At 35.3% G+C, this 27,649-nt stretch overlaps 1 protein-coding gene across 1 annotated transcript in view; it reads right to left on the bottom strand.

Moving 5' to 3' along the window:
• The window catches only part of LOC150087228 (CAP-Gly domain-containing linker protein 4-like), a 224,021-nt gene that overhangs the window by 162,984 nt on the left and 33,388 nt on the right, over positions 1-27,649 (bottom strand). The window contains exons 3-4 of the mRNA XM_090372414.1: positions 22,523-22,666; positions 1,128-1,330 (exon numbers count right to left, since the gene is read on the bottom strand). Of these exons, the coding sequence (XP_090228540.1) occupies positions 1,128-1,330; positions 22,523-22,666 (347 nt within the window). The remainder of the gene's footprint in view (positions 1-1,127; positions 1,331-22,522; positions 22,667-27,649) is intronic.

Below are 27,649 nucleotides of genomic sequence, written 5' to 3'. Positions count from 1 at the left end.
ATGAAAAATGCTGTGTCTTTTAAAGGATCATTTTCAGAAAAAAGCTGTGCAATAAATAGTAATTTCCCCAAGCTGTTTTTTTTCACATTATTTTTATTTATTTATTATTACAGGGCTTATTATTTTTTTGTTTACTATACGAGAAGATAGTTTTTATTCAAAGGATTTGAATACAATTTGTAATTTTGTATAATCTCAAGCTGGTTACTTTTTTGGAGCATTTTAATTTTTTTATGTTTTTTTACTATAAGAGGTGATAGATTTTGTTTAAAAGATTTGATTACGATTTGTACAATCTACCCAAGATAAAATAAATACCTGTGTTATAAGCTTTTAATTATTTTCCCTAAATCTGAGAAAATCGGTTTTAAGAGTAAACTTCGGTTAAACTCTGTTTTGAAATTTCTCAGTTTTATGCAAGCACTAACTGCCACCTGTAGCAAATGAAAATGGTACATTTCTCAAAAACATCACTACTACTACTTCTTCCCTCTGCCCCTTTGTGTCCACTAACAAGCCTGATGTTGCAGGTCTTCCTAAACTGTGTTTTTTTTTTTTTTTCTATTTCACTATTTGTTAACATATTTCTGAATAATGCATCTGCATGATTAGCACAGCTAGGAGGATGATTATCTTCTATGGGAGAAAAAAAAAAAAATTTGGTGCATATGACACTATCACCTTCACTTCAAAATGCTACATCTATATTTGCATTTCTTTCTGTGTGCTACACACATTATTCTCATGCTTATTTGAAAATAACCAAACAACATGTTACCTTTTCTGGATTTTATAATACATGGAAAGTCTTGAATGTATGTTTTCTGAAATATCAAGTCATATTTTTTTGGCATCTTAAAAAAGGGATAGTGATAACTTCCCACCACCAACAAAAAAACATGTTACTCTGTAATTCCTCATTTATGCATCATGCACCATCATAGCTAGTGGCCAATTTATTATGAAAATATTCAAAGTTTTTAAAAAAATTCTGAACTTAATAATGATTCAATTTTATTTTCTGTGAAAAAGATGCAGAAAACCTATGTTAGAACAGAGATACAGAAGGATGTTTTATTTATACTGAAAATATTTTTAAAATAGTAATTTTTATTTATTATCCTTACTTTGGCTCCACCAACTATCACTTTATCTCCTAAATGCAATCCCATTGATTTCAATACTACCCGTCCTGTGATGCCACATTTAGCTGTAATGTCTGCAAATACAGAACTATGTAGTGTAGCATCCTGGAGTAAATTTCTTAAGGAAGTTATGACATCTCTTAGATCTGGAGTATGGCCAGCAGGTGGAAGATCAGGAATGCATTCTAGGAAGATTTATGCAAAATTTCTAAATACAATGTTAAAATCAACTTGATTTTTGTGCACTATAATAAAAACTAAAATGAAGTTTTCCAGTGCTAAAAAATGCCCCTAAAAATACCATAATGATATCATTTCAGTAATTAATAAATGATACAATTAAATTAAATAACTTATCAAAATAGCTGATTAATGCATTAAGATTTTAGTGAAGATGTTCGAATTTTAATTTCTTTCAAAAAAGCAGATGCCAATCCCATTATCTGTGATCATGGGGTTCATGTCCCGGTGTTCAGTTATTTTCTGATTCTTTATGCCTTCTGTTTTAATCATGGTCATTAAGTTTTTATTCATAACATTTTTTTAATGTTCTGTTCTATTTACAAGAATGCATACAATCCATCAAATAAGATTTTCTTTTAGCAGTGATGGTTTTATTACTTGTCTTATGAGAGAAGGAAAAAGTCCTTCCTCTAGTATAGTTCCTTACCAAATACGTTCAACAAAAAACTTTTATGATTATAGTTTGCTTTCATTTTGAACTTTTCCATCATCCTCTCAAAAGTATAACATGTTATCCAAAGTCTGAAATTGTATCTGTTGCTTGAAAAACTATTCTCATTTTCAGGAGAACTGAAGGAAAACAATCAGGTTTTATTCAAATCTACAGAATGAGTGAAATTTCTGAAATGAATGTGCATTTGTGTGTGTGTGTGTGTGTGTGTGTGTGTGTGTGTGTGTGTGTGTGTGTGTGTGTGTGTGGATGAGGCATAAGCCCCCCACATGGCTTAGCTCAAAAACTATTCTATTCACTCTAATAATTTATTGCGGAATTTCTCAATTTAAAACTCCAGAAATTGCTAATGAATATGATGAGAAATCATTTACAATAAAATCCTGTGACAAATATTGTTTTAATGAAAATTTCATTACACCAAATATATTTCCCCAAGTTCACAGTCAACTTCCCTTATTGATAACGCTTTGTAAACTTTGCAGCTAATTACTTTTTACTAAATACAGGGGGACAAGTAATTACTAATTACTTTCCTTTTATTTCATTTGTAAAAATAAACCCCTAGAATTAGTAATCCAATTTAACATGGTGCAACTTGAATTAATATTTTCAACTAAGTTTAAATTTACTGTACCATATTTCTTATTAATACAATACACACTTTCAAAACTAATCTTCAAGTAAATATTTTTTTCCCCTTGTAGTTATGGTCTTATCATTTTATTTACTTATTGATTTTAAAGTCAACGTTTAAGCAAAATAAAGTGGAAATTGCTATGTCTATATTTCAGAATATGCAATAGAATTTATTTGAACAAATAAAGGTTCTTTTGAAATAATTTTCAGTGACATGCATTATAATGAAATATTTGTACAACAAAATTTTTTAATTTCCATAAGTTCACTGTATAAGATACTGCAAACTTTATTTGGTAATATATTGTATATGATCTGATGTGAAAGCCAGCAGGCTTCAGAAAAGGCTAATATGGGTCTCTTTGAAAAGAGTTTTAGCCACACCCCAAGGTTTTTATTAGCATTAGCAAAGGCATATGATGCAAGAAAGAAAGCTTAAAGACAGCATAAACATAAAAAAAAAAAAAAAAAAATCCCCCATCTCACTTCACCCATCCATTTGCTCCAAACATATGTCTGGTTCTTCCTTGAGTTTATTTAAGAATGGAACTCTTAAATGGAACTCTGTTCCAGCAATCAACAACCCGCTGGCTAAAGGCAAACTTCTGCACATCTATTCTACAACTGTCTTTCCTCAATTTGAGTTTATGCCCCTCAGGATCTTAATAAAAGAGTTTTAGCCACACTCCAAGGTTTTTATTAGCATTAGCAAAGGCATATGATGCAAGAAAGAAAGCTTATACAACATAACCAAAAAAAAAAAAATCCCCCATCTCACTTCACCCATCCATTTGCTCCAAACATATGTCTGGTTCTTCCTTGAATTTATTTAAGAATGGAACTCTGTTCCAGCAATCAACAACCCACTGGCTAAAGGCAAACTTCTGCACATCTATTCTACAACTGTCTTTCCTCAATTTGAGTTTATGCCCGTCAGGATCTTAATCTGAGCAAGAGGAAGAATCCCATCAGCAATGCTCAAACCATTCAAGGCCTCATACACTTCAATCAGATCACCTTGCAGGTGCCTAGTCTCCAGACACTGAAATTTGCAAAAATTAAGCCTTTTTTGACAAGAGGATCCCTTCATTCTCCACACCAATCTTGTTACCCTTCTCTGTACTTGTTCTAGCAACTCTACATCCTTCTTAAAATGAGGCCTCCAGATCTGTACACAGTAGTCAAGGCACTTCTTGACTATTGCTTCAGAAAACTTCATATCTGACTGCACAATTAACCCCAGGTCTTTTTCTTTCTCCACTACCCGAGTGCAACACACCACACAGTTGGTACATTTCTCTGGAGTTACTGCTACCCACATGCAGTACAGTACTTTGCCACTTCTCAGACCACCTGCCCAGCTTTTCTAGATCCTGTTGCAGATGGACTGAGAAGTGGCAACAGAAGTAACATTGGAAAATGCAAAGTACTGTACTGCATATGGGGTAACAGTAACCCCAGAGAAATGTACCAACTGTGTGATGTTACACTCAGGGTAGTGGAGAAAGAAAAAGACCTGGGGGTGATTGTGCAGTCAGATATGAAGTTTTCTGAGACAGGCTGCCAGACCAAGCCATGAGGTCTTGTCAATGATATACAGGAATATCATTGATAAATCTACAAAACAACAATGGTCCCAACACCAAAAACACTGGGGGATTCCACTAATAATGTTAATCCATGAAGAGCTGAGTCCATTTGTTGCCACTCTCTGTCTTCTCCCATTTAAACATCCTTTTATCTATTGTAGCAACTAGTCCTTAATGCCATACTACTCCAATTTGTACAGTAGTCTTCCATGTGCAACAGTATCAAAAGCTTTCTTGAAATCCAAATATATGATATCAAAATTACTTTTTTGCATCCAGTTCCCTTGTGACCACATCATTGTATCCAATCAAATTGGTCAGACAAGACTCCTTTAATAAACCCATGCTGTGTCTGAATTATTAGTGCAGTGTTGTCTAGATGAACCAGCAATGCTTCTTTATCCAGTGACTCCATTATTTTCCCCAGATCAAAAGTTAAACTAATAGGTCTGTAAATTCTCGTGTGCCCCTTTGATCCCTTTTGTGAATTGGGGATACATTTTCACATCTCCAGTTCATGAGTACCTTCCCTGAGTCCAAAGATGCTCTCATAATTATGGCTAAGGGTTTGCTTACTTCCTTTGCAGCCTCCTTTAATATAATTGGATAGATCCCATCCACATGGGGTGGATGAGATCTATCCAGTTTCCAATTGGAGAAGAAATTTATCCAATTTTTCCTCCACTTTGATCTCAATTATTACAAAATCATTTAGCTCCCTTTTAGAGTTTGATATAGATCTGGCCTCAACTTCCCTACAGAATTCCTCATGTGTGAATGTAGATGTAAAATATTCATTCAGTTTGCCAGCTATCTGAGCAGGATTCACCTACAGTCAAACCATGAATATCAAGTGGATCAATCTGATTAATCCTTTCCATCTTGAGTTTATACAAGTAAAGAAGTCTTTGCTGTTTTTCTTTGCATCCTTTGCCAAAGATTTCTTGTAATTTGCCTTCGCTTGCATAAACTTCCTTTGTGACTTGATTACAGACTAGCTTATATCTACCATAGGCTTCTCTGTTGCCTGATAATTTATATGCATCCCATGCAGTTCTTCTCGGCCATGAGTCTCATTAGTTCATCTGACATAGATTTATGCCTAAACTTTGAACAGTATTTATTAGTTAGTATAAAAAGCCTAGTAGCTTCCAAGATTAATTCCTTGAATGCTTCCCATTTAGAATTTGCTGTTGGTAACATCATCAGTTGGTCCCACTGTATAGAATTTAAAAACTGCCTGAGACCACCACAGTCACCTTTACAAAAGCAAAAACCCTTCCCTTTACCCCTTATGGTAGTTACATCTATAAGTAAATCCCACATCATTACACTGTGGTTACTGCCACCTAGTGGTTCCTTTATCTATAGATTCATGATGCATGAATAATCACTGCAGCTAATCAGATTAAGATCAATTATTATTAAATGATGGTGTTCACAAACTGCCTAAGACCAAATTGCTTTAAGAGAGATATTCCTAATACTTATGGGAGCTAAAATGGCTGCCATCTGTGGCAATTTCAAAGTAGACAGTCTATCCAAGTCTATTCTAAGCCAAATACTCTCAATTTCTTTTGACTCAGCTTGCTACAACTGGCAAAACTACTACAGTAACAGATGAAACAAAGAGTCAACATGCTTTCCCCCAGATGTAAAAGATTTTGGTGAATTAATATTAATTAGATCTACATTAGATAGTATGAATCAGAGCTGTAATACTCAATATGTTCTACGTTGATAATAATATTAGTAAATTAATAAGAGGAGTTTACCTCAATATAGTACGTGGAACACTTCCATATGATACCCTCCAGAAATTAAAACGGAAAAACGAAAAAAATCGTCAACTTACCGGTACATTAAAGTAAAATATAAATAATTAAAGTAAAATATGAATAATTTAATAATCAATTTAACACAATTCAAAATCAATTTAAAACAATTAAAATTCAAATTAACGCAATTAAAAGAATCTAACGAAAATATTCAAAACGATTTTCCTTCCTGAAGCTGACAATGCTTTTCGACCGACTGTCGTGATCACAGGAATGAAAATTACCGAATCAGGCTAAACCTGCAACTTAAATAGTGATTATATGTCTTCGCGCATGCGCGTAAAGGTCCACGCATCGGAGATCAAATATGGCTGCCGAACATTAACAGAATTCTCGTGTAATTTAATTTCAACGGTTTTTGCAATTAATAGTAGCGTATAATTACGTTGAACGTTAAGTATTTTGGCCTCGTTAAATAAAAAAGTATGTTTTTCGTTAATGGCATGAAAGGCTAATTCTGACGCTGCTGAACGAGAAGCACGAACTGAGGCTTCGTGTTGATTTACATGAATATTAAGAGAAAACTGCGTCGAACCTTGGTAAGACGAGTCGCAATCACCGCAAGAAATGTTGTATACCAGATCATTAATTTGTGTTGCGAACACGGAAAGAACCGAGCGATTGTTCAGTATAGTGTGTAGCTTCCGTATAGGCCTAGCTATAATTTTAAATTCGGTATCTTTAAAGAATCTGTTAAGCTGTTTGTGCCACTGTTCAACATATGGGACAGAAATAAAGTATTTTTTGATATTACTATTGTTGGTAGGTGTAGCTAGAAGTGTTCCACGTACTATATTGAGGTTAAACTCCTCTTATTAATTTACTAATATTATTATCAACGTAGAACATATTGAGTATTACAGCTCTGATTCATACTATCTAATTAATTTTCAAACTCTTACTGACTATTTCATTCACTTCCTGTCTCTCCAGTAGTATACAATCGATACACACAATTATGGGAGATTTTTTGAATGGCTTGGTACAAAATTACATTAAATCTACACTAAGGTACTCGGCCCAAAGTTACCATATTTCTTTCCTAAAATATTGCCTTCAAAACAACATCGTTCCGAAGTTTCCCAGGGTGAATTTAAATCAAAAAATTTCAGGCATAAAACAACTATCACTGGCGACATCACGTAATATTGTTAAGCTTGCCTTAAAATCTCGATATTCGGATAAACAAAAATACCTTTCCCAGGTTAGGAAGCTTCGCGATAAATTAAAAAATTATCTACATCCGAACGATTGGTCTGTATTGAAGACCTCCATAGATTTGCGACGGGAAGCACAAGCCTCAGAAATAAAAAACAGACACGTTAATAAGTTGCAAACATTATCGAATAGTTCAAGACACGTTCATGCGAATTCTAACGCATTGTCACGAGCTTGCGACCAAGTTCACACGAGTTGGGTGACATCCCCCCCACAGACACATAACGCACTACCACAGAATATGTCGGCTAGTTCACGAACACCCCCTCACCCAGTATCCAACGAACCGACATATCAACAGGTTACAAATCTTTCCTCATGTACACTATCGCAGGACCAGATTTCCCTTTTATCCAAAGGATTAAATTATAATTTACCACCTCGGAAGCTGCCAAAAAAACAATGCGTAATTGATATTGAATTTGGACTTCGTAGTGTTCCACAAAAAGATGTATTTATTCAACAGGTTAACCAAGTAGTGAATAACATAAAAGAAACGCGACTTCCTAAAATGAATACACATGACATTTCAGCTTTACGAGAACTTCGAGAAAATAAGGACATTATTATACAGAGGGCAGATAAAGGAGATACAGTGGTAATACTAGATAAACATGATTATATTAATAAGTTAGATTCAGTTGTGTCTGATACCTCCACTTATCGTGAAGTTTACTAATTTGGTAAATCAATACAATAAAACGTTAACCACATATCGTAAAAACGACTACATTACTATGGTTCAGTTGAAGGAATTGAAGTCCAGAACATACAATATTCCTGCACTTTTTGGTCAGGTAAAATTACACAAGCCTGGATTTCCGATTCGACCTATTGTTTCCTACAGAAACTCGGCATTTTCAGCCTTAGCCACACATGTATATAACATTATAAAACCTTTTAGACAGGTTATACAATTTGGGATTAAGAATTACGATACATTATTTAATAATCTTAAAGACTGTAGACTCGGCGACAATGACAATTTATTCTCATTAGATGTTACCTCATTATATACGAATGTAAACGTTGAATACACATTAGATATTATTTGGGATATGTTAAATAAAAAACTCGACACCGATTAATTATACGAAGCTGCCTATTAAGGAAATTTTTCACTTAATTAAACTATTAGTTGAGGCTAACTACATCACCTTTCGAGACAAGGTGTACAAACAAATTTTTGGATTACCAATGGGTTTGAGCCTGAGTGGCTTAATGTCAGAGATCTATCTCTCAACGATTGAGCAGATACATTTGACACCTTTTCGTCCCCGTATCACATACCATGGGAGGTATTTAGACGATGTTCTAGTTATTACCGATAGTAGTACTATCCAAGACATTTTACATTCGTTTAATAATATTCATTCTAGACTCAAATTTACATTGGAAAGGGAAGATACGGATACTAGGTCATTAAACTTTCTAAATTTCACGCTTACCCGGGACTCGAACAAAATACAATTTAGCATCTATCGAAAACCCACAAACACTGGTATGCTTCTACATTATAATAGCTACCACCCGTTCACCTACAAAAGATCGATTATCTTTAATCAATTTCTAAATGCCTATAAATATTCAACGACAGATTCTGCTTTGGACTCAGAAATACAAATATTAACTAGCAGATTCTTGAACAGGGGTTATCCCATTAACACAATAAATCGAATTCGGGTACAAGCTAAGGATAGGATACAAAATACTACACCTACCAACAATAGTAATATCAAAAAATACTTTATTTCTGTCCCATATGTTGAACAGTGGAACAAACAGCTTAACAGATTCTTTAAAGATACCGAATTTAAAATTATAGCTAGGCCTATACGGAAGCTACACACTATACTGAACAATCGCTCGGTTCTTTCCGCGTTCGCAACACAAATTAATGATCTGGTATACAACATTTCTTGCGGTGATTGCGACTCGTCTTACCAAGGTTCGACGCGGTTTTCTCTTAATATTCGTGTAAATCAACACGAAGCCTCAGTTCGTGCTTCTCGTTCAGCGTCAGAATTAGCCTTTCATGCGATTAACGAAAAACACTTTTTTATTTAACGAGGCCAAAATAAAAACGTTAAACGTAATTATATGCGACTATTAATTGCAGAAACCGTTGAAATTAAATTACACGAGAATTCTGTTAATGTTCGGCGGCCATATTTGATCTCCGATGCGTGGACCTTTACGCGCATGCGCGAAGACATATAATCACTATTTAAGTTGCAGGTTTAGCCTGATTCGGTAATTTTCATTCCTGTGATCACGAAAAGCACTGTCAGCTTCAGGAAGGAAAATTGTTTTGAATATTTTCGTTAGATTCTTTTAATTGCGTTAATTTGAATTTTAATTGTTTTAAATTGATTTTGAATTGTGTTAAATTGATTATTAAATTATTCATATTTTACTTTAATGTACCGGTAAGTTGACGATTTTTTCGTTTTTTCCGTTTTAATTTCTGGAGGGTATCATACGGAAGTGTTCCACGTACTATATTGAGGTAAACTCCTCTTATTAATTTACTAATTAGATCTACTTAGCAAATTTATAAATTCTCTTAGAAAGTTTTCAGATTCTGCCTTTTTAAATCAACATTGCTTCAGAAAAATTTTCACAAAAAAAATATTTCTTTAAAAAGCTTTCTTCACTCCCTTATTCATTTCTGTACTGTGATTCTGAATTCTCGTGATCTGAAAATTTTTAAGAATTTTTTTTTTTTTTTTTTTGTCTAGGATTAGGTTTGAATTTGGATCTTTTTATGAAAAGGTTTATGAAACCTTTTCATAAGGTTTCAAGCAAGACGTTTAATAAATAAGGTAGCTTAAACACTGATGCTGTCCATTTCTCCTACAACTCCAGTTATATAGGAACTCATTCATTCATTAACTGTTAAATTTCCATGCTTAGAATAAAATGTTAAATTAATTAATTAATTAATAACCAATAAAATAAATACACAAATACTAGGTGGTAGATAACTTTCATCAACCGGTGCAATACCACCACTTTGCTTATTGGAGGCTTGAAGTGATGGAACCCATGTTTAGTCTCCACAGCTAAGTTCCGGTCAACCCTTCCCATCTCTTCCATCATGCAGTATGACTGATGACTTTTGAGGTTATGATGGACATCATGGCGAGATCCAATCTTCCTTACATTTCGAGGGTACAGTTCTAAAACAGTGTTCACAGGCTGGCCGCTAGTTAGTACACTGGACTGAACTATTGGTAACCTTCTAGGAGGCTTCCGGATCAGCTAGTGAATAATCTTGCTACCTGTACTCTGCCAGATAGTGACTGGAGGGAGTCAGAGTAGTGTGTATGCAGGGGGGGCATTGTCGAGGCCATGTCATGTGCAGGCCATATCCAAAAAATTTCATTACTTCGTACAGCATGTCCCACCACTTTTTCGTACTATTAAATACACCATGAATTGTCAAACTAATAGAGTAAGCTTATCTGCAAAAAGATCTAAACCTCCCAAACACTTCCTAGTTCATTTCATAAATATATGTGGTCTCATTTCCATTCTCAACGATGTCCATTACCACTTGCTTTCTGCCAAACCCCATGTACTTTTTCTGACAGAATCTCAGATATCAGTTGATTCAACTACTCCTCATCTCAATTTCCCAAATTATTCACTGTATGATTCCTTTTGTCGCAAAGCTGGTACTTGTGCATATGTCCGTTCCGATATTCCCTGTCAGAGACATCGTAATTTGGAATCTCCTCTGGCTTAAAATCTCTTTACCTTATTCTATCAAATTCGTCTGTTGTCTCTACCGTTCTCCCAACTCCACTAACCACTTGAAGCTCTTTGACTTCCTCTCTTTGCAACTTGACTTTGTCCAGTCCAACTTTCCTAACAGTGAGGTAATTTTCCTCTGTGATTTTAATGTTCACAACTCCAGCTCGCTTCCATTTTCTAGTCACACCGACCCAGCTGGTTGAGATGCTGAGGCTTTTGCTATTACTAATGACTTCGCATAGATTCATTTACCTACCAGAACACTGGACAATCCTAACAATACAGCCAACACACTTGATCTTTTTCTCACAAACACCCTTCTAAGTACACGCTCGAAGTGAGTGGTCCTTTAGGCACCTCAGATCACGCCTTGGCGATTGTCTCTTCTCCAATGGAGCCTTTATCTGATGGCTACTCCCAACCTCATGCTGTTTGACATTACAAGAATGCAAAATAGGATGACCTGCAAGATTTCTTTTCTTCTTTTCCTTGGTCAAATTACGCTTTCAAAACTTCTGAAGTCAACGTTTGCTCAGACCGTGTCAGTGAAATTATTCTTGTAGGAATGGAATCCTTTATTCCACATTCCACCTTAAAATCTCATCCTTTATCTAAACCTTGATTTTCCAATAAATGTGCTAAGGCTGTTCAAGAGAAGAACGTTGCATATCGTAATTGGCTTGTTTCCAATTCTTCAGTTTCATTTTCTGCTACATTTAAGTTCGCAACAATTGTAAAGCAGTTATTAATCAGTCTAAACTAGATTTTGAATAGGCTAAGAGTAGAAAATTTGCTTCTTGCCCTAATGGTAGCCGAGCATTCTGGTCTCTTGCCAAAGCTGTTGGCCGCAACTTTTGCCCTCTCTGCTCCCACTTCTGTAAAACCAGATGGTTCTGTTGTCACTTCAACAGAAGGATAAAGCTGACATGCTAGCATCTCATTTTTCTTCCAACTCGGATATTAATGATCTTGGTAAAACACCTCCCATAATTCCCAAAACGCTCCATTCAATGCCTCCTGTTGTCTTCCGTCAAAAGGATGTCAGAAGGATTTTGACGAAACTTGATGCTCGGAAAGCTCCAGGTTCTGATGGTATTTCTCCACTTGTTCTCAAAACCTGTGCTCCTGAACTTACTCCTGTTCTTTGCTGCTTTTTTCACTTTCCTATTCCAAAAGTGTTTTTCCTTCTGCTTGAAAATTTGCTCACATCCAGCCAGTTCCTAAACAGGGTGACAAATCGCTCCCATCCAATTATCGTCCCATTGAAAGTAATTGAAATGGGATGATAGAAGTTATAAGAAAGATGGCTCTCTGTCTTCTAACTTCTCCACCCATGCTGGTGTCCCCCAAGGTTCAGTTCTTTCCTCCACTCTTTACCTCTTGTATATTAATGACATTCTTCTATTGACTGCAAATTCTATCCATAGTTTTTCCAATGATAGCACATTGCATTCCACTTTCAATTTTGAAAAACCTTGCCCTGCTCAATCAGCTTCAACTTCTCAAATATCTGCTACCAATTCCTTAAATGCCGATCTCTAGGTAATTCTCCAGTGGAGCTAAGACAACTTAATTGATTTTAATCCTTCTAAAACTAAGACCTGTCTTATATCTCGCAAAAAGGATTCTTCTGCTCCAATTTCTTGGCAAGGTGATATATCTCTTTTGGGGATTACCCTGACTTCTAATCTCTCTTGGCACAAGCACATTACATATATTTCTTCCTCTGCATCTAAAAAAACTTGGTTTTCTCTTTCTCTCTCGGCATTACTTTTCTTCCAAACAGCTGTTCACTCTGTACAAATCGCAAATCCACCCTACCATGGTCTGAGGTGGTGCCCCCAAACCTCTCTCAGCTTCTAGATTCCATTCAGAAGATGGCAGTTAGGCTAATTAATGACCCATCTCTAACAGAATCTCTCCACTCGCTGTATCATAGACATGTTTCTGCTGCATGCCTTTTCTACAGATACTTCCATGGGCTCTGTTCTTCTGAATTGGCTTCTATAATTCCCTGCTGTCGCTTTCAAAACAGTCCGAGCACATGCTGCCACCAGCCAACATCCATTTATTGTCGAACTTCAAACTCATAGAACCAACTTTTCATCTTCCTCGTTTATTCATTCAACTGCCATTTTCTGGAAAAACCTTCCTTCGTACGTATTTCCTGAAAATTAGTCTTCAGAAGTTCAGTCTAATGTCAACAAATAACCCCCTTTGCCTTCTCAACCTCTAATCCATGCAGGGTACTAAGTACTATATGTTCTAATATCTCTGTGTTTTGGGGCTTTCATTAAACAAAAAAAAAAAAAAAAAAAAAATTTTTTTTTTTCCCTGAATGTCTTCGATTGACTGCAAACGGGTTCCCCTTAAGTACACTTTCCAGTTTAGGGAAGATAATATTCACTAGTGGCTAGTAGGGTGCATGTTCACACAGTGATTTTTTTTTTTTTTTTTTTTTATTGGCTAGGAACTGGCAAATAGAGAGCACTGCCTTGAAGGAGCATCCAACCATCCTTCCACAATTCAGACATCTTTAAAATTTTTTCATGCAGTCTTGTCAGAACGTTAATGTAGTACATTTGATTGAGAGGCTGATTTGTTGGGAAATAATAAGCCAAAATAATTCCTTTAATGTCAAAGAAAACAAGAAGCATGGTTCTCATTTTCTATTTTGATATTCTTGCTTTTTTTCCCTGGAGGATTGTTTAGTCTTTCATTGCAATTTCTGGGTTGTACTGGAATTGTCAACCTTCATTGCAGGTGATTACAGTACTGAAAGTCTGGATATTCAATTTTTATCAAAACATCTTTGCAAACTTGGAGTCTTCTCATTCATTGATCTCTGTTCAAAGTTTTTGGCACCATCTTGGCGCACACTTTTCTCATGCCTTAATTATCAGTTAAAATTTGTCTAACTGTTTCTTTGTCCATAACCAGTTCTAATGCAATCATTCTTAAACAATGCTCACTTCTAGTCACAACTGATAAATGTGGACTGTCCTTATCCAGTCCACATTTATCAGTTGTAATGGATACCGTGAACAGCCTGGTCATTCATAGCCTTCCATATTTTCTCTTTCTTCTAAAAATCTTTTATGCCATTCAAACACACTAGCACTTGACATAGTATCTACTGCATAAACTTGACGTAACAACTTATAACTTGGTGTTTTCTTTAGTTTTGTTAAAAATTAGTCGTTGATTCATTGTTTGTTTGATTCTTTTGTGTGTCATTTTTCAGGCAAAGTGCAAAAACATATGGTAATGAAACCTGTCTCACTGCAAAGTAATTGAGCTTGCTGGAATGTGGCTTGGCAGAAAACTAGGGAAAGGTTCAAGGCCAACTGTCGTGCCCTTGTTTCATTGATGGCACTTGTGTCTTTATCCTCTTGTGTGCAGTAGCTGCATGTAGTCTCATTATTTAATATTCATACCTTGTATTGAATAAATTCCTTTAATTTTTTCCATTATAAACTTCAGATAAAAATCCAAATAAATTCCATTACCCGCTCATCCACATGGTAAGAGCAATAGCTACCTGAAAACATAATGGGCTGAAGTTTCAACATTATTAATTTTGTGCGGTAGAAGGGCAATTAATTTGATTAGTTTAATTTGTGGTTAATTATACCTTGTAAGTTTTCCTTTCCTTCTTTCCCAATCTGATGTTCAATGCTTAGATTATTGGAAAATATTTTTCCAGATGGCACAGTCTTGACTTGGATGGTTGGATGCCCTCCATTTTAATAAAATATTCCTGAAGGCATACAGTGAGGTTTGCAACACAACTGTAATAATTACAGTTCTCAAGTCCATGGATATAGCAGGTTTCCTGCAGAAAAACCCATATTTCAAGCAACTATACAAGAAAAAGTTGCATGGGTCGCATCTGAACTCAGAAGGCAAAAATATCTGCAGATGTGATGATCTGTATGACATGTACAATAACCAAAAACAGTGTGCAAATAACCAACACAACACTGGTTGGGTGTGGTGTGGTGTCAACTTGAATTAACCACTTGAGTGTCCAAGGAAACATGTTGAATTGCTATTAGCTGTGCTAGAAAGTTTCTGAAGTATATGAAGGTATCACTGTGAGTTAAGTTTCATTAAAGAAGGGTCTAATTAAACCATGACTTGATAGAACAAACTAACAATCATTTTTCCTCAATGGCTACTTTTCTTATGAAGCTGGCAGGGGGCTTCGGCTCTAAAAATGAAAATAAGCTTCATTTCAAAAGGAGTTTTGTGTAATTCTACATTTCTTGCCCCTACCCATATGCAAATTGAAATCTTCTCAGCCTATTGTTTTGTAAAGTTTATGCAGCACTGCAATGCTGTACAGAAATATTTTCAAATCCGATTAAACAATTGATTGAGCAGAATGCCGAGATAATCCAAGTTCATCATTTTTTTTTTGTTAACTTTTCTGGACTATGTTGCATTGAAACTCAAAAGTCCAACATTTTCTGGAGTATGAATACTGGCCACCCAAATTTGTTTTTATTAGCTAAGATAAATAAATAAATGAATAAAAAATGAAGCAAAGAATGTTTACTGAAAGGTATCTGGTGAGTTTCAAAAGAAATCTGAATTTTCTCTGTGCAATAGTTACATTGTGTTGGCAACACACACACAACTTTAGTCCTCTATTGTGAGGTGTTACTTCATTGCCATTTTGCTTAGTGATGTGAACATGTACAGTGTGATCAAAAAGTTCACAGACTGTATTTGTATCCTGAAACTGCAGTGTCATGGTGAGTTGCAATTTACTGTAACACATTCAGTGACTCACATATAATAATGAATCATCATCATCTGCAGTTTGTCTGAATCAGCATGAGTTGAGTAGATGTCATTTGTTTTGTTGCAGTGTAAAATGAGTTATTTTACTGAGCAGTGGATTTGCATCAAATTTTGTTTCAAATCAGAGATAAGTGCAACAGAACATCATGAAATGTTAAAACCAGCTTTCGGAAGAGATACTATGTGTAATTTGAACACTTATCAGTGGCTCACAAAGTTTAAAGGAGGCTGTTTGTTGTTCAAAGATAATTCTTGCTATGGCCACCCACAAGTTTGAAAAATAATGATTCAATTGCTTATTTGTGATCTGGTCAGGAGTGTGCAACATTCAACTCTCTGTGAAGTTGCTAGTGAAACTGCTATTTCTTATGGGAAATGTCAATCAATTTGAACACAAGATATGGGACTGCAATGTGTTTCAACAAAGTTTGTGCCTAGCACCCTCATTAATGATCATAGACAGCAGAGAGTTCTTGCATGTCATTTATTTTATTTTATAAGGATGTAGATCTTTACGCTCATTCCAGCAGATCTGGAATGAGCGTAAAGAAGAGCAATGAGATTAGTGAGGGAACAAAGGTACTCTCACCAAGAAAGACTTGAATTCTGCAATTGCAGAGTCTGGAAACCAGGCACCTGGGAAGACTGGTACTGTTGCGGAAATGTTCGATTAATTTGAAAATAAACTGAAGAGGTATGTTGTAGTTCAAACTTCCTCCAACAGATGATGACATAGAGATTGTCCAGTAGGCTGACATGTTACAAGCAACGACCAGTTTTGATAGTAGCATTAATGTTCCATGTTACAATTTTGCAATAAAGCAATAAACAAATATCAGATTTTGCTTTAAAATGTGAAATCTGCAAAGAAACATAAAATGTTAAAAACTGTTTATGATGAAACGTTAAGTTGTACCAGTGTGTTTGAATGGTATAAACGGTTCAAAGATGGATGTCAGGATGTTCACAATCATTCAAGAAGTGCCCATTCACCAACCTCTCAAAATGAAGACAGTCACAAACGGTGTTGAATCCAGGGAGATGACTGTGGGTAAGTTTCACCCCTGGTGGAATAACCCCACCCCAGTGAAAAATAGTAATTTTTATTTTAAAAAACATGAATTCAATAAATTTATGTCAAATAAACATGACATGAAAAATCACATCAATTATTGTGGTACTTGTAGGTGGCACACGGCAAAAATAAATCACTAAAATTCAAAAGACATGAAATTTTCAAAATAATTAAATGGGCAATATTTCTGACTGCACAAACTGTAACTAAAAGCCACTATTTCAAGTGTCCGCATTTTCATTTTATGGTTTTCAGGTTCCCGTTATTGTCACACGAACCATCTCTTGATAGTGTTTCACACAAACGGTCTACTTGTGACAATTCTTTGTTTGTATATCGCAAAAAAGATTCAGGTGAATAGGTTCGCCTGAATTAGTTCCTGACAGATGTTATTGTAATTATAAAGTGTCCTGTAGCTTTCTGGGGAGTCTGCAGCTACCACTAATTCAATCGTTAGCAGTTTCACTCTATAATTTTCACATTCCCTTTATTTGTTTTTTCACAGCAAGGGTTGTGGCTAATTCTTCCTTTCTATACAAACAAGGCAGTTTGGTCACAGCCTATAAACAATACATTTTATATCCTTTTTATTATATATGCATCTGTACTGTAATATTGAAAGATTGCATGAAGATAAGCTAAGAGGGTCCAAATGAGTTACTGGAAAAATTAATAAATGAAGTGACTGATACTCGTGCAAAGAAAAATAAGATAATTACAATACAGTACGTGCATGTTTGATTATAATTAGAATATTTTTTTTTTTTTTTTGCAAATTTTAATCGGTGATTTTCATATTATTAAACTGTGATTATTGCCAGTAATGTGGTTTTTGTGAACTGACTATTAGTATTTAGATGTTAAATAATAAATATTTCCTTTTGTTTCCTATTTTATTTTTCTCATATTCTTTTATTATAACATTCATAAATAAAAATATACAGATTTGTTTGTAACATATACATATGTTGCAAATATTAAATAATAATAAAAAATATACTACATGAACCAAAAGTTTACATTCTTACCCTTGGTGCATGTACCCCTGAAGTTTACATCCCCCCCCCCCCCCAGTGCAAACACTCTGGATTCAACACTGGTTGCATAACTTTGGGCAATTGTGGCAATAGCTCTTCATTTGATCCACAGAATGACAGCAGATGAGTTGGATATGAATAAGAAGATCTGTCAAATTCTGCATGAACATTTAGGAAAATGGAAGGTCTGTGCAATGTTTGTGCTGCATAGCCTCATGGATGAGCAAAAGCAATGAAGAATGTCATCATGTGAAGACCTCTTGTCAAGACAATCTTAATTTCTTTGATTGTATTGGAGATGAGTGTTGGTTGTTTCAGTATGACCAAGAGATAAAGTGTCAGAGCATGCAGTGGAATAAAAAATCATCACCAATGCCCAAAAAGTTTTGTTCACTAAGTTCAGGATCATAACAATGCTAATCATGCTTTTTGACAAACAGGGGTGTGATTTGCAAGGAATTTGTACCTGAAATGTGAGAGAGTCAATGCGGCATTCTACATACAGGTACTTCACTCTCTCCTGATTTAGCACCAGCAGACTTACTTTTTTCCAAAGTGAAAACTGCCCTCAAAGTAAAGTGATTTCAGGATGCAGAGGACAAAAAAATATGAAACCACTGAACTGAACACTCTTTGGGCACCTTCACTAATTCTTTTCAGAAACTTTTAGAATGGTGCAAAAAGTGCATTCAATCAGGTCATAATTACTTTGAATAAAAATAAAACCATTTTTGAGCTAATTCAACTTTGTGTTCTTTCTAATGTATCAGTTCAGGAACTTCACTACCACACCTTGTATGGTTGATAGTTTAATTTACAGTATATCAATAATATTTAATATATTACTGTGTTTTGTCGGGGCTTAGAGGGGAACAGGTATCCTGTGTGTTATCAGACACTCAGCCTAAAACACTGATGGATCCAATATCTCTCTATTACAGAAGATTTAGGAGAAGTCCGGTTGGCCTGCCTCCCTAAAATCCACTCATGCACACCTTCTCGATGGTAAGCCCTGTTACGTCACTTAGGTGGCAACGAACGTGTAGAGTGGTTCTCTTCAAGACGCCTGGTCAGCGTGAAGAGGAAAAGACCAAACCCTCCAGCAATGAAAGCACAACAATACAAATGGCCCTCAGTCCCCAGCAGCTTTCACTCTCCCTCTTATGGCAGCGAGAGGATCAGAGTGGAAGCAGAGGGTGCTAAGAATCTCTGGGTACGACCAGGCTGCCATGCACGGAAATTGAACTTGGCCTGTTATAACGTACGATCACTCATTGGTGAAGACAGGATATTAGAGCTGGAAAAGGAATTAGAAAATGTGAATTGGAATATCATCGGTTTGGCTAAAACAAGAAGAAGAAATGAATCACTTATAAGTTTATCAAGTGGAAATCTACTGTACACCAATGGAAACAGTGAAAGGAGTGAAGGTGGAGTTGGGTTTCTGGTCCATAAAGATTTTAAAAACAACATTTTGGAATTCAAAAGTACATCACCAAGGGTGTCAAGACTAATATTCAAGATTTCTAAGAGGTACAAGCTAAAGATTATAATGATTTATGCACCAACATCGAGCCATGATGATGAAGAGGTTGAAGAAATGTACACTGAAATTGAGAGTCTTCTAGATGAGCAGAAAACCCACTACACTATTATTATGGGGGACTTCAATGCTAAGGTTGGAAAAAGGCAAAACAGCGCAGAAAGAGGAACTATAGGAAATTTTGGAATTGGTGAAAGAAATAAAAGAGGCGAAAGACTTGTGGAATTTGCAGAATCTCAAGGACTGTCAGTAATGAACACTTTTTTTCAAGAAAAGGGTGAACAGAAAGTGGACATGGAAGAGTCCAAATGGATTAACAACTAATGAAATCGACTTCATCCTCACTAACAGAAGATATATTGTGAATGATGTTACCGTCCTGAATAAGGTAAATGTTGGAAGTGATCACAGAATGGTAAGATGTACACTTGATATAGATGTAGGAAAGGAAAGGAAAAAACTGACTCGAGTAAATAATACAAAGGTCTTTAAAATAACAGAGGAGGAGAAAAAGCAGTATGTACTGGAACTTAAGAACAAGTTTGAGCTTCTGCAGACTGCTCAGGACCAAGATATCGACGAGGAATATTACAACTTTCTGAAAGTGATAAAGCCCAAGAAACCTATAGGGAAACAGAAATCCAAAGAAGAAAAAATTAGTCAAGAAACACTTGTCATGATGAACCAAAGACGACAAATGAAGAGCAAGAAAAACACTGACAGGGAGAAAATTGAGTATACTGAGTTATGCAAAGCCATTAGAAAGAGACTCAGAGACGACATAAGAAGATTTAACACAAGAAAAGTAGAACAAGCATTAAGGGAAAACAAAGGATTTAAATCAGCAGCCATGAGCAGTAATACAGAAAGACAAATGATACTGAAACTGAAGAATAGCGATGGTGTACTTATAAACAGCAGAAAAGGCATAATTCAAATAGCAGAAGACTACTATAGAGAATTATACAAGGAGCGAGGGAATGATACCAGCAATGGGGAAGATGGATTGCAAAGTAGCAACACATACGACATACCTGATATTCTTCCTGATGAGGTAGAACATGCATTGAAGAAAATGAAGAATCGGAAAGCCCCAGGGGAAGATGAAGTTACTGTAGAGTTGTTAAAATTGGGAGGAAGAGACATAACACAAAATCTGGCAAGGCTCTTCACAAAGTGCATTAGAAAAGGTGTGATGCCTAAGCAGTGGAATAATGCAATCATAGTTTTGCTGCATAAGAAAGGAGATAAATCAGAAATTGGAAATTATAGACCAATTAGCTTGTTATCCCATATCTACAAGTTGTTCACAAGGGTCATTACTAACAGATTAGAAAGAATACTTGATGAGAATCAACCGAAAGAGCAAGCTGGCTTTAGGACAGGATTCTCAACTATGGATCACCTTCACGTAATATCACAGCTAATGGAGAAAGCAAATGAATATAAAACACCATTATGCCTGGCACTTGTGGATTATGAAAAGGCGTTTGACTCCATACAGCATAAGGCAATGTTTCGGGCACTGGAAAGACAAGGCATAGATACTCCATATATTATGATTTTGAAGAAAATATATGAGAATGCTACATCCTTTATTAGACTAGACAAAGACAGTAGGAAATTTAAAATCGAGAAAGGAGTTCGACAAGGAGACACAATATCTCCGAAGCTGTTTACTGCTGCCCTTGAGGAAGCTTTCAGAAGATTAGACTGGTCGCAGAAAGGAGAGTACCTAAACCATTTACGACTTGCAGATGACATTGTGGTCATAAGCCACGATCCCAAAGAATTAGAGGAAAATCTTAATCAGTTATGCACAGTTAGTAAGGATTTTGGACTAAAGATGAATATGGCTAAAACAAAAGTAATGATGAACAAGTATGCCACGGAAAGGGAAATAATGATTGAAGGAGCAGTAATTGAAAAGGTGGAGTCATATACTTATCTGGGACAAGTTATTAGCTGTAATAATGATAAATGGCTGGAAGTCAAAAGAAGAATAAATTTTGGATGGATAGCATTCAGGAAATATAGTCACATATTGAAGAGCAATATCCCACTTTGTCTGAAACGTAAAATAATGAATCAATGTATACTCCCCACCATGACTTATGGAAGTGAAACTTGGGCACTCACCAAAAGAATGGAAGAGAAGCTAAGAACTACACAGCGAAGAATGGAACGAATTATATTGGGAATCAGACTGTTAGATAAGAAGAGAAACACATGGATTAGGCAGCAAACTCAAGTAAAGGACATTCTTATCAAAACTAAAGAACTAAAATGGTCTTGGGCAGGACACATAGCTCGAAGACATGATGACAGATGGACTAAGAAAATAACAGAATGGTACCCAAGAGGAGCTAGAAGAAAACTTGGAAGACAAAGGCGGAGATGGATAGATGAAATTCATGAGTTTTTGAGTAGTAAATGGATGGCCAGTGCTCAAAACAGAAGGAAATGGAAAGTTGCTGGAGAGGCCTTCATCCTGCAGTGGATTGAAAATGGCTGATGATGTGTTTTGTCTACTATATATTTTACTGGTACAGATACACAACTCCCCCACTGAAGGCTCTCGTCATTTTGAGATACCAAAATCATACTCCCCTGCCAGACAAACATTAAATGAAAGTGCCCACTATTATTAAAAATCAAAAACTAAAATTAAATCATGCATGAAATAAAACAGTGAGAGTATGTTAACAAAATTTCAAAAATAAGAATGGTTTCTTTTGATAACTGTGCACACAGGCAAGTTACTCCGATGTGGGTCTCTCTTTCGGTTTTGAAAGGAAGTAAGGCAGCTATGCAAAAAAATTATATAAAATATAGTACTATAGTACAGTACAAGATATTATGAGAATAATTAGCCATTTTGAAGTTATCCAAAGATAAAAACAACTAAAGTTTGTCACTCAAAATCCTACATGCATAGCTCAAACACTCAAGTAAACTGATGTGGAATCCTTTCACCAGTTATCTGAAATGCACTTTCTGATTTAAAATAAAAAAGGTACATTATCATTCATGCTAATGGCATAATATATAATTCTAATTACATATAATTATGTATTATTCCAATCTCAAAAGCAATCCAAATATTTACAGATACACAAAAAAAAAAAAAAAAAAAAAGCTAATTTATTTTGATAAAAATGGTTTTCAGTATTTACCTAATGGTTTTCTTCCTATACTGTCTTTCAGCGAAACATTTGCACCATATTCTATAAGAAGTTTGGCTGCTTCAACACACAGGTTAGTGGCTGCAATGTGAAGCGGTGATCCACCATCAAACTCACGACACCGGCTGTCAATATCTTAGAAAGAAATCGCAATATAATCGCAATATATTAGAAAGAAATCGCAAAAGAAATATTATACATAAAATCATACTCAGACTACTAATAGGCAGTCATTACCTGCAATCCAAAAATATTTACTTGATAAGACCACATTTTATTTACTCCAATGAAGTGAAGTATAATCTTTCTTTTAAGGGAATTTATGAAAATGCAAAAAAGTTTCTATCAACACTTATTTTTTATCCCTCTAAATTCACAGTTAAAAGACTTTTAGCCATTTGTAGAAGGGTGAAAGCTAAACTACAACATTAACAGTTTCTCTCCCCACCCCCGATTACGACCCCTTTTGCAATAATATGCCCCACTACATACTACTTCTTATATCACAAAAGTAGTGCTATTTATCCACTGAATAATAACAGTAGGGCAAGTCAACACAATGGCCCATCAACCCAAGAGATCATGTCGCATAGTATATTTTTATAGCACATTTTTTGTATACTCATTTTTCCACTAACATTAAAATAGGATTGAAGCCCTGCAATTAGAGGAGGAATTTTTAAAAGAACAAAGTTAATAATTTATTTCACATTATAGATAAACAGTGCCTGTCATAAAAGAAATACTGAGGTATACTCAAATGCATCTCATCTGTAGCACATTATCAAGGCAACTTGTGAAGAGAGCACTACAACACAAAAAAAAAAAAAAGAAAGAAAAAAGTAATAATAATAAAAATAATAAATAAAAAAATTTAAGCCCAATACAAGTAAAACAGTTATGTCATATTATTTAACATATGATCTTGCTTATAATTAGGGTTTGTCGGTTTTTAAAAACCAGTTTTAGATACTAGAATTAATATGTAAAAATTTAATTATTTAATTAAAAACGTTAACATTTTGACTTGAAATTGCCTTGAGCACAAGCATTGTAGTAAAACTAATCTTCACGAGTCAAGCGAATATTTGACATGCAAATCCACAAACGCATTCCATTATGCTATTCTATGTGGCATCACACAAACTGACCGATGACATCAGCTGTGTTGCTCATGTGTACCCCACCAGACCAGACCAGACCAGACCAGTTTAGTCCTGTGTACTACCCAGTAGTACACAGGACTAAACTGGAATAGGAAGTTTATGTTATTGCTTGTTATTATTCTTGTTTTAGTCAGTAAAAACAAAAACAATGGAAGTAAATATATTAATGTCTATTCTAATAATATAACATTCTTTCATTATTTAATATTAATGTCATTGATAAAAATATTTAAAATGTTTCATTTGATTTTTAGACCAAAACAAATGTTGCAAATAAGTCGGAGGTTTGGGATAATTTCAAAAAGGTTGGAAAAAACAAGGATGCTGCAATCATTGTAATAAAATATTGAGCTGCAAAGGGTCATCTATGAGCAATCTCCATTATCATCTGAAAGCAGTTTGTAAAATAATAATCGACAAGTAAGAAACACCCGGACCCTCCTCCTGCCCACAAAAACAAGCCAGTATTTTTAATTTCGTAAAAAGAAGCAGTTTAGAAGAAATTATAGCAAAACTTGCTGCAATGGATGGATTGTCCATTAATAGCATTGCAACAAGCTCATTCATACGAGTCTTTGCAACAACGGGGATATTCATTACCAAAAAACAAAACTCGAGTAATGGATCTCATTTATATGTTTTATGACAATGCCAAACGTGAAAATATAAATGAATTGGATTGCATTAAGAAGAATGGGAAAAAAATTTTCTATAACTTTGGATGAGTGGACTAGCAAAAGAAATTGCAGATATTTGAATATCAACGTAGACCATTTTGCAGAAGATTTTAATTTGGACTTAGTTCCAATAGTTAGTTCCTGCGATGCTAAGAAAACATTAGAATTAGTTTCTGAGAGGCTATAAATTTTTACGTTGTATCTAGCAACCGACATAGTTGCAGCGACAAATGATGGTGCCACTGTTATGAAAAAATTTGGCCAATTATCACCTATAATTAATCAACTATACTATTCACACGCCATACACTCAGCAGTTACTAATGTGTTATCGAGTGTGAAGATACTATGGCGAGGATTTTTTAAAATTCTCTTGATCTAGATAACGACTGTGAATTCCCTATGTTGTCTGACAATTACAAACAATCAATTTCCCAAATTAGAAAAATTTGCAAATTTTTTAGAAAATCTCCCATAAGAGATAGCATCCTTCAGAATTATGTAAAACAAGAAAAAGGAAAGGAAAGGAATTAAGTAATTAATCACTGTACAATTCCTTTTGCTTCAAAGGTTCTTCATTTTCTTCAGAGACAGCAATTTGAAATCTCCTCTTTAAGATCTTCTCTAGTTTAAAATATCCATCACATTCTCTCAAATTCATCTGTTGCCTCTATCGTTCTCCCAACTCCACTAATCATTTGGAACTCTGACTTCCTTTCTTGGAAACTTGACCTTCTCCTTGCTAACAGTGAGGTTAATTTTCCCTGATGATTTTAATGTTCAAAACTCCAGCTGGTTTTCGTTTTTCTATTAACACAGACCCAGCCGGTTGAGATGCTGTCTTTTGCAATGGCTAATGACCTAGCACAGATTGTTCATTTACTTACCAGAATACCAGACAATTCTAACCACACAGCCAATGCTCTTGATCTTTTTCTCAAAAACAACCCTTCCAACTCTAGGCACCTCAGATCATGACTTGGTGATGGTCTCTTCTCCAATAAAGCCATTCTCTCATGGCCGTTCTCAACCTAGTGTTGTTTGGCATAACAAGAATGCAAAATGGGATGATATGCAAGATTTCTATTCTTTTTTTTCTTTGTTGGATTACTGTTTTAAATCCGACTGCCGTTTGCTCTGATCATGCCCATGAAATTATTCTCATACGAATGAAATCTTTTATTCCAAACTCCACTGCAAAATCTCATCCTTTATCTAAAACTTGGCTTAAAATCTCATCCTGAACAGCCTTAGCCCATAAATGCACTAAGGCTGTTCAGGATGAGAATGTTGCATGTCGCAACTGGCTTGTTTCCAAATTTCCGTGTTCAATTTTCTGCCTACACTAAAGCTAGCAACTACTGCAAAGCAATTATTAACCAGTACAAACTAGATTTTGAAAAGGCTAAGAGTAGAAAACTTGCTTCTTGTCCAACAAATGATAGTCAAGCATTTTGGTCTCTTGCCAAAGCTAATGGCCACAAATTTTGTTCATCTCTACACCCACTGATGGTTCTATTGCCACCTCAGATAAAGACAACTTACTAGTCCTACTTTTCTTCTATCTCTTGTATTGATAATTTCGGTGAACTGTCTCCTACCATTTCCAGTACATTCCATTAAATACTTCTTGTGATCTTCCAGCAAAAGAATGTCAGAAAAATTTTGAACAATCTTGATGCCAAGAAAGTACCAGGTCCTGATGGTAGTTCTCTACTTGTTCTCAAAACTTGTTCTGTGTTGCCCCTTTTCACTTTCTCATTTCAAAGGTGTTTTTCCTTCTATTTTGAAATTTGTTCATATCCAGCCAGTTCCAAAAAGGGTAACAAGTCAGTCCCATTCAATTATTTTCCCATTGCACTTATTTCTACACTTTCTAAAGTAATGGAGAAATTCATTAACAAACTATCTAGAAACCTTCCATTTGATCACCAATATGGATTTCATCACTATCGATCCACTAGTGATATATAATGGCTTATGTTACCCATCTATGGACAAATTCGATGGAAAATTTTGGTGAAACTCAGGTAGTTTCTCTTGACACTTCAAGGGCTTTTTATTGTGTTTAGCATAATATAGGTCTTCTAAATAAGTGTCCATATTATGGTTTACTGCTTTTTTATAATTGGGTATCCAGTTTTCTTTCTGACCACTCTAAGTGATGGAAACAGCAGTCTGTCTGTCTTCTAACTTATCCACTAATGGTGGTATTCCCCAAGGTTCAGTTCTTTCTTTCACTGACTATGGAAATCCTATCCATAATTTTGCTGATAATGGCATATTGCATTCCACCTTGCAGTTTGAGAAACCTTTCCCTGTAAATGCTGATCCTTAGATGCTGATCTTCAGATAATTCTCTAGTGGGGCAAAGATACCTTAGTTAATTTCTTTTTAAAGCTCAGTCCTGTCTTATATCTTGCAAAAAGGATTCTTCTTTTTTTTTAATGCTTATCTTTGATGACACTTAGATTTCTAGAGAAGATTACTATCTCTATTAGGGATTACCCTGACTGCTAATCTTTCTTGACGTATATCACAAACACTGTTTCCCCTGCATATAAAAAACTAGGCTTTCTCTTTTGTTCTCAGTGTTACTTTACTTCTAAACAGCTACTTACTCTGTACAAATCTCATATCTGCTCTGAAACAATATCCAAGGAAGATTGTTTCCACATCTGGAGCAGTGTACTGATAACCTCTCAGACTTCTATACTCCATTCAAAAGAGGGCAGTTAAGTTAATTCCACTCTGTCTCATTGATATTCTGTTTCTTCTGCCTGCCTTTTATATATACTTCTATGGGCATTGTTCTTCTGAATTGGCTTTTATAACCCCCCCCCCTCATTCTTTCAAATCAGTCCAAACAGTGTCACAACCAATCAACATCCTTTTACTATCAAACTTCAAACCCTTACAATCTACAGAAATGCAAGTGTAATGTTAACGAGTATCTTCTTAACCTTCAACTACACACAGTACACAGTTTGGAATTTTCATAATAAAAAAAAAAAAAAAAAGCCTGCTTTCAATGCATGGTAAACTTCACATCTGAGTGCTTTAAAACCCATAATTCTTTCAACCCAAACTACTCTTCTCCCTTCTCACCAGCTTAGAAAATTCCTGGATTTCTGATACCTAGATGAAAAACCTTACAATCAGAAGCATAAACTTTTAGTAGCCACTTTACAGGTCTGGTTTTAATAATGAGTCACTATCTACCTTCAAATCATTAGCAACTTTTGACAGCTTTCTCTGTACTCCCATGCCAAAGC

The sequence above is a fragment of the Mastigoproctus giganteus genome, chromosome 4 (assembly GCF_048544385.1).
Source record: "Mastigoproctus giganteus isolate SK-2022 chromosome 4, ASM4854438v1, whole genome shotgun sequence".
Taxonomy (NCBI): domain Eukaryota; kingdom Metazoa; phylum Arthropoda; class Arachnida; order Uropygi; family Thelyphonidae; genus Mastigoproctus; species Mastigoproctus giganteus.
The sequence above is the reverse complement of the archived record's forward strand: the minus strand, read 5'-3'. Positions and strand labels throughout refer to the sequence as shown.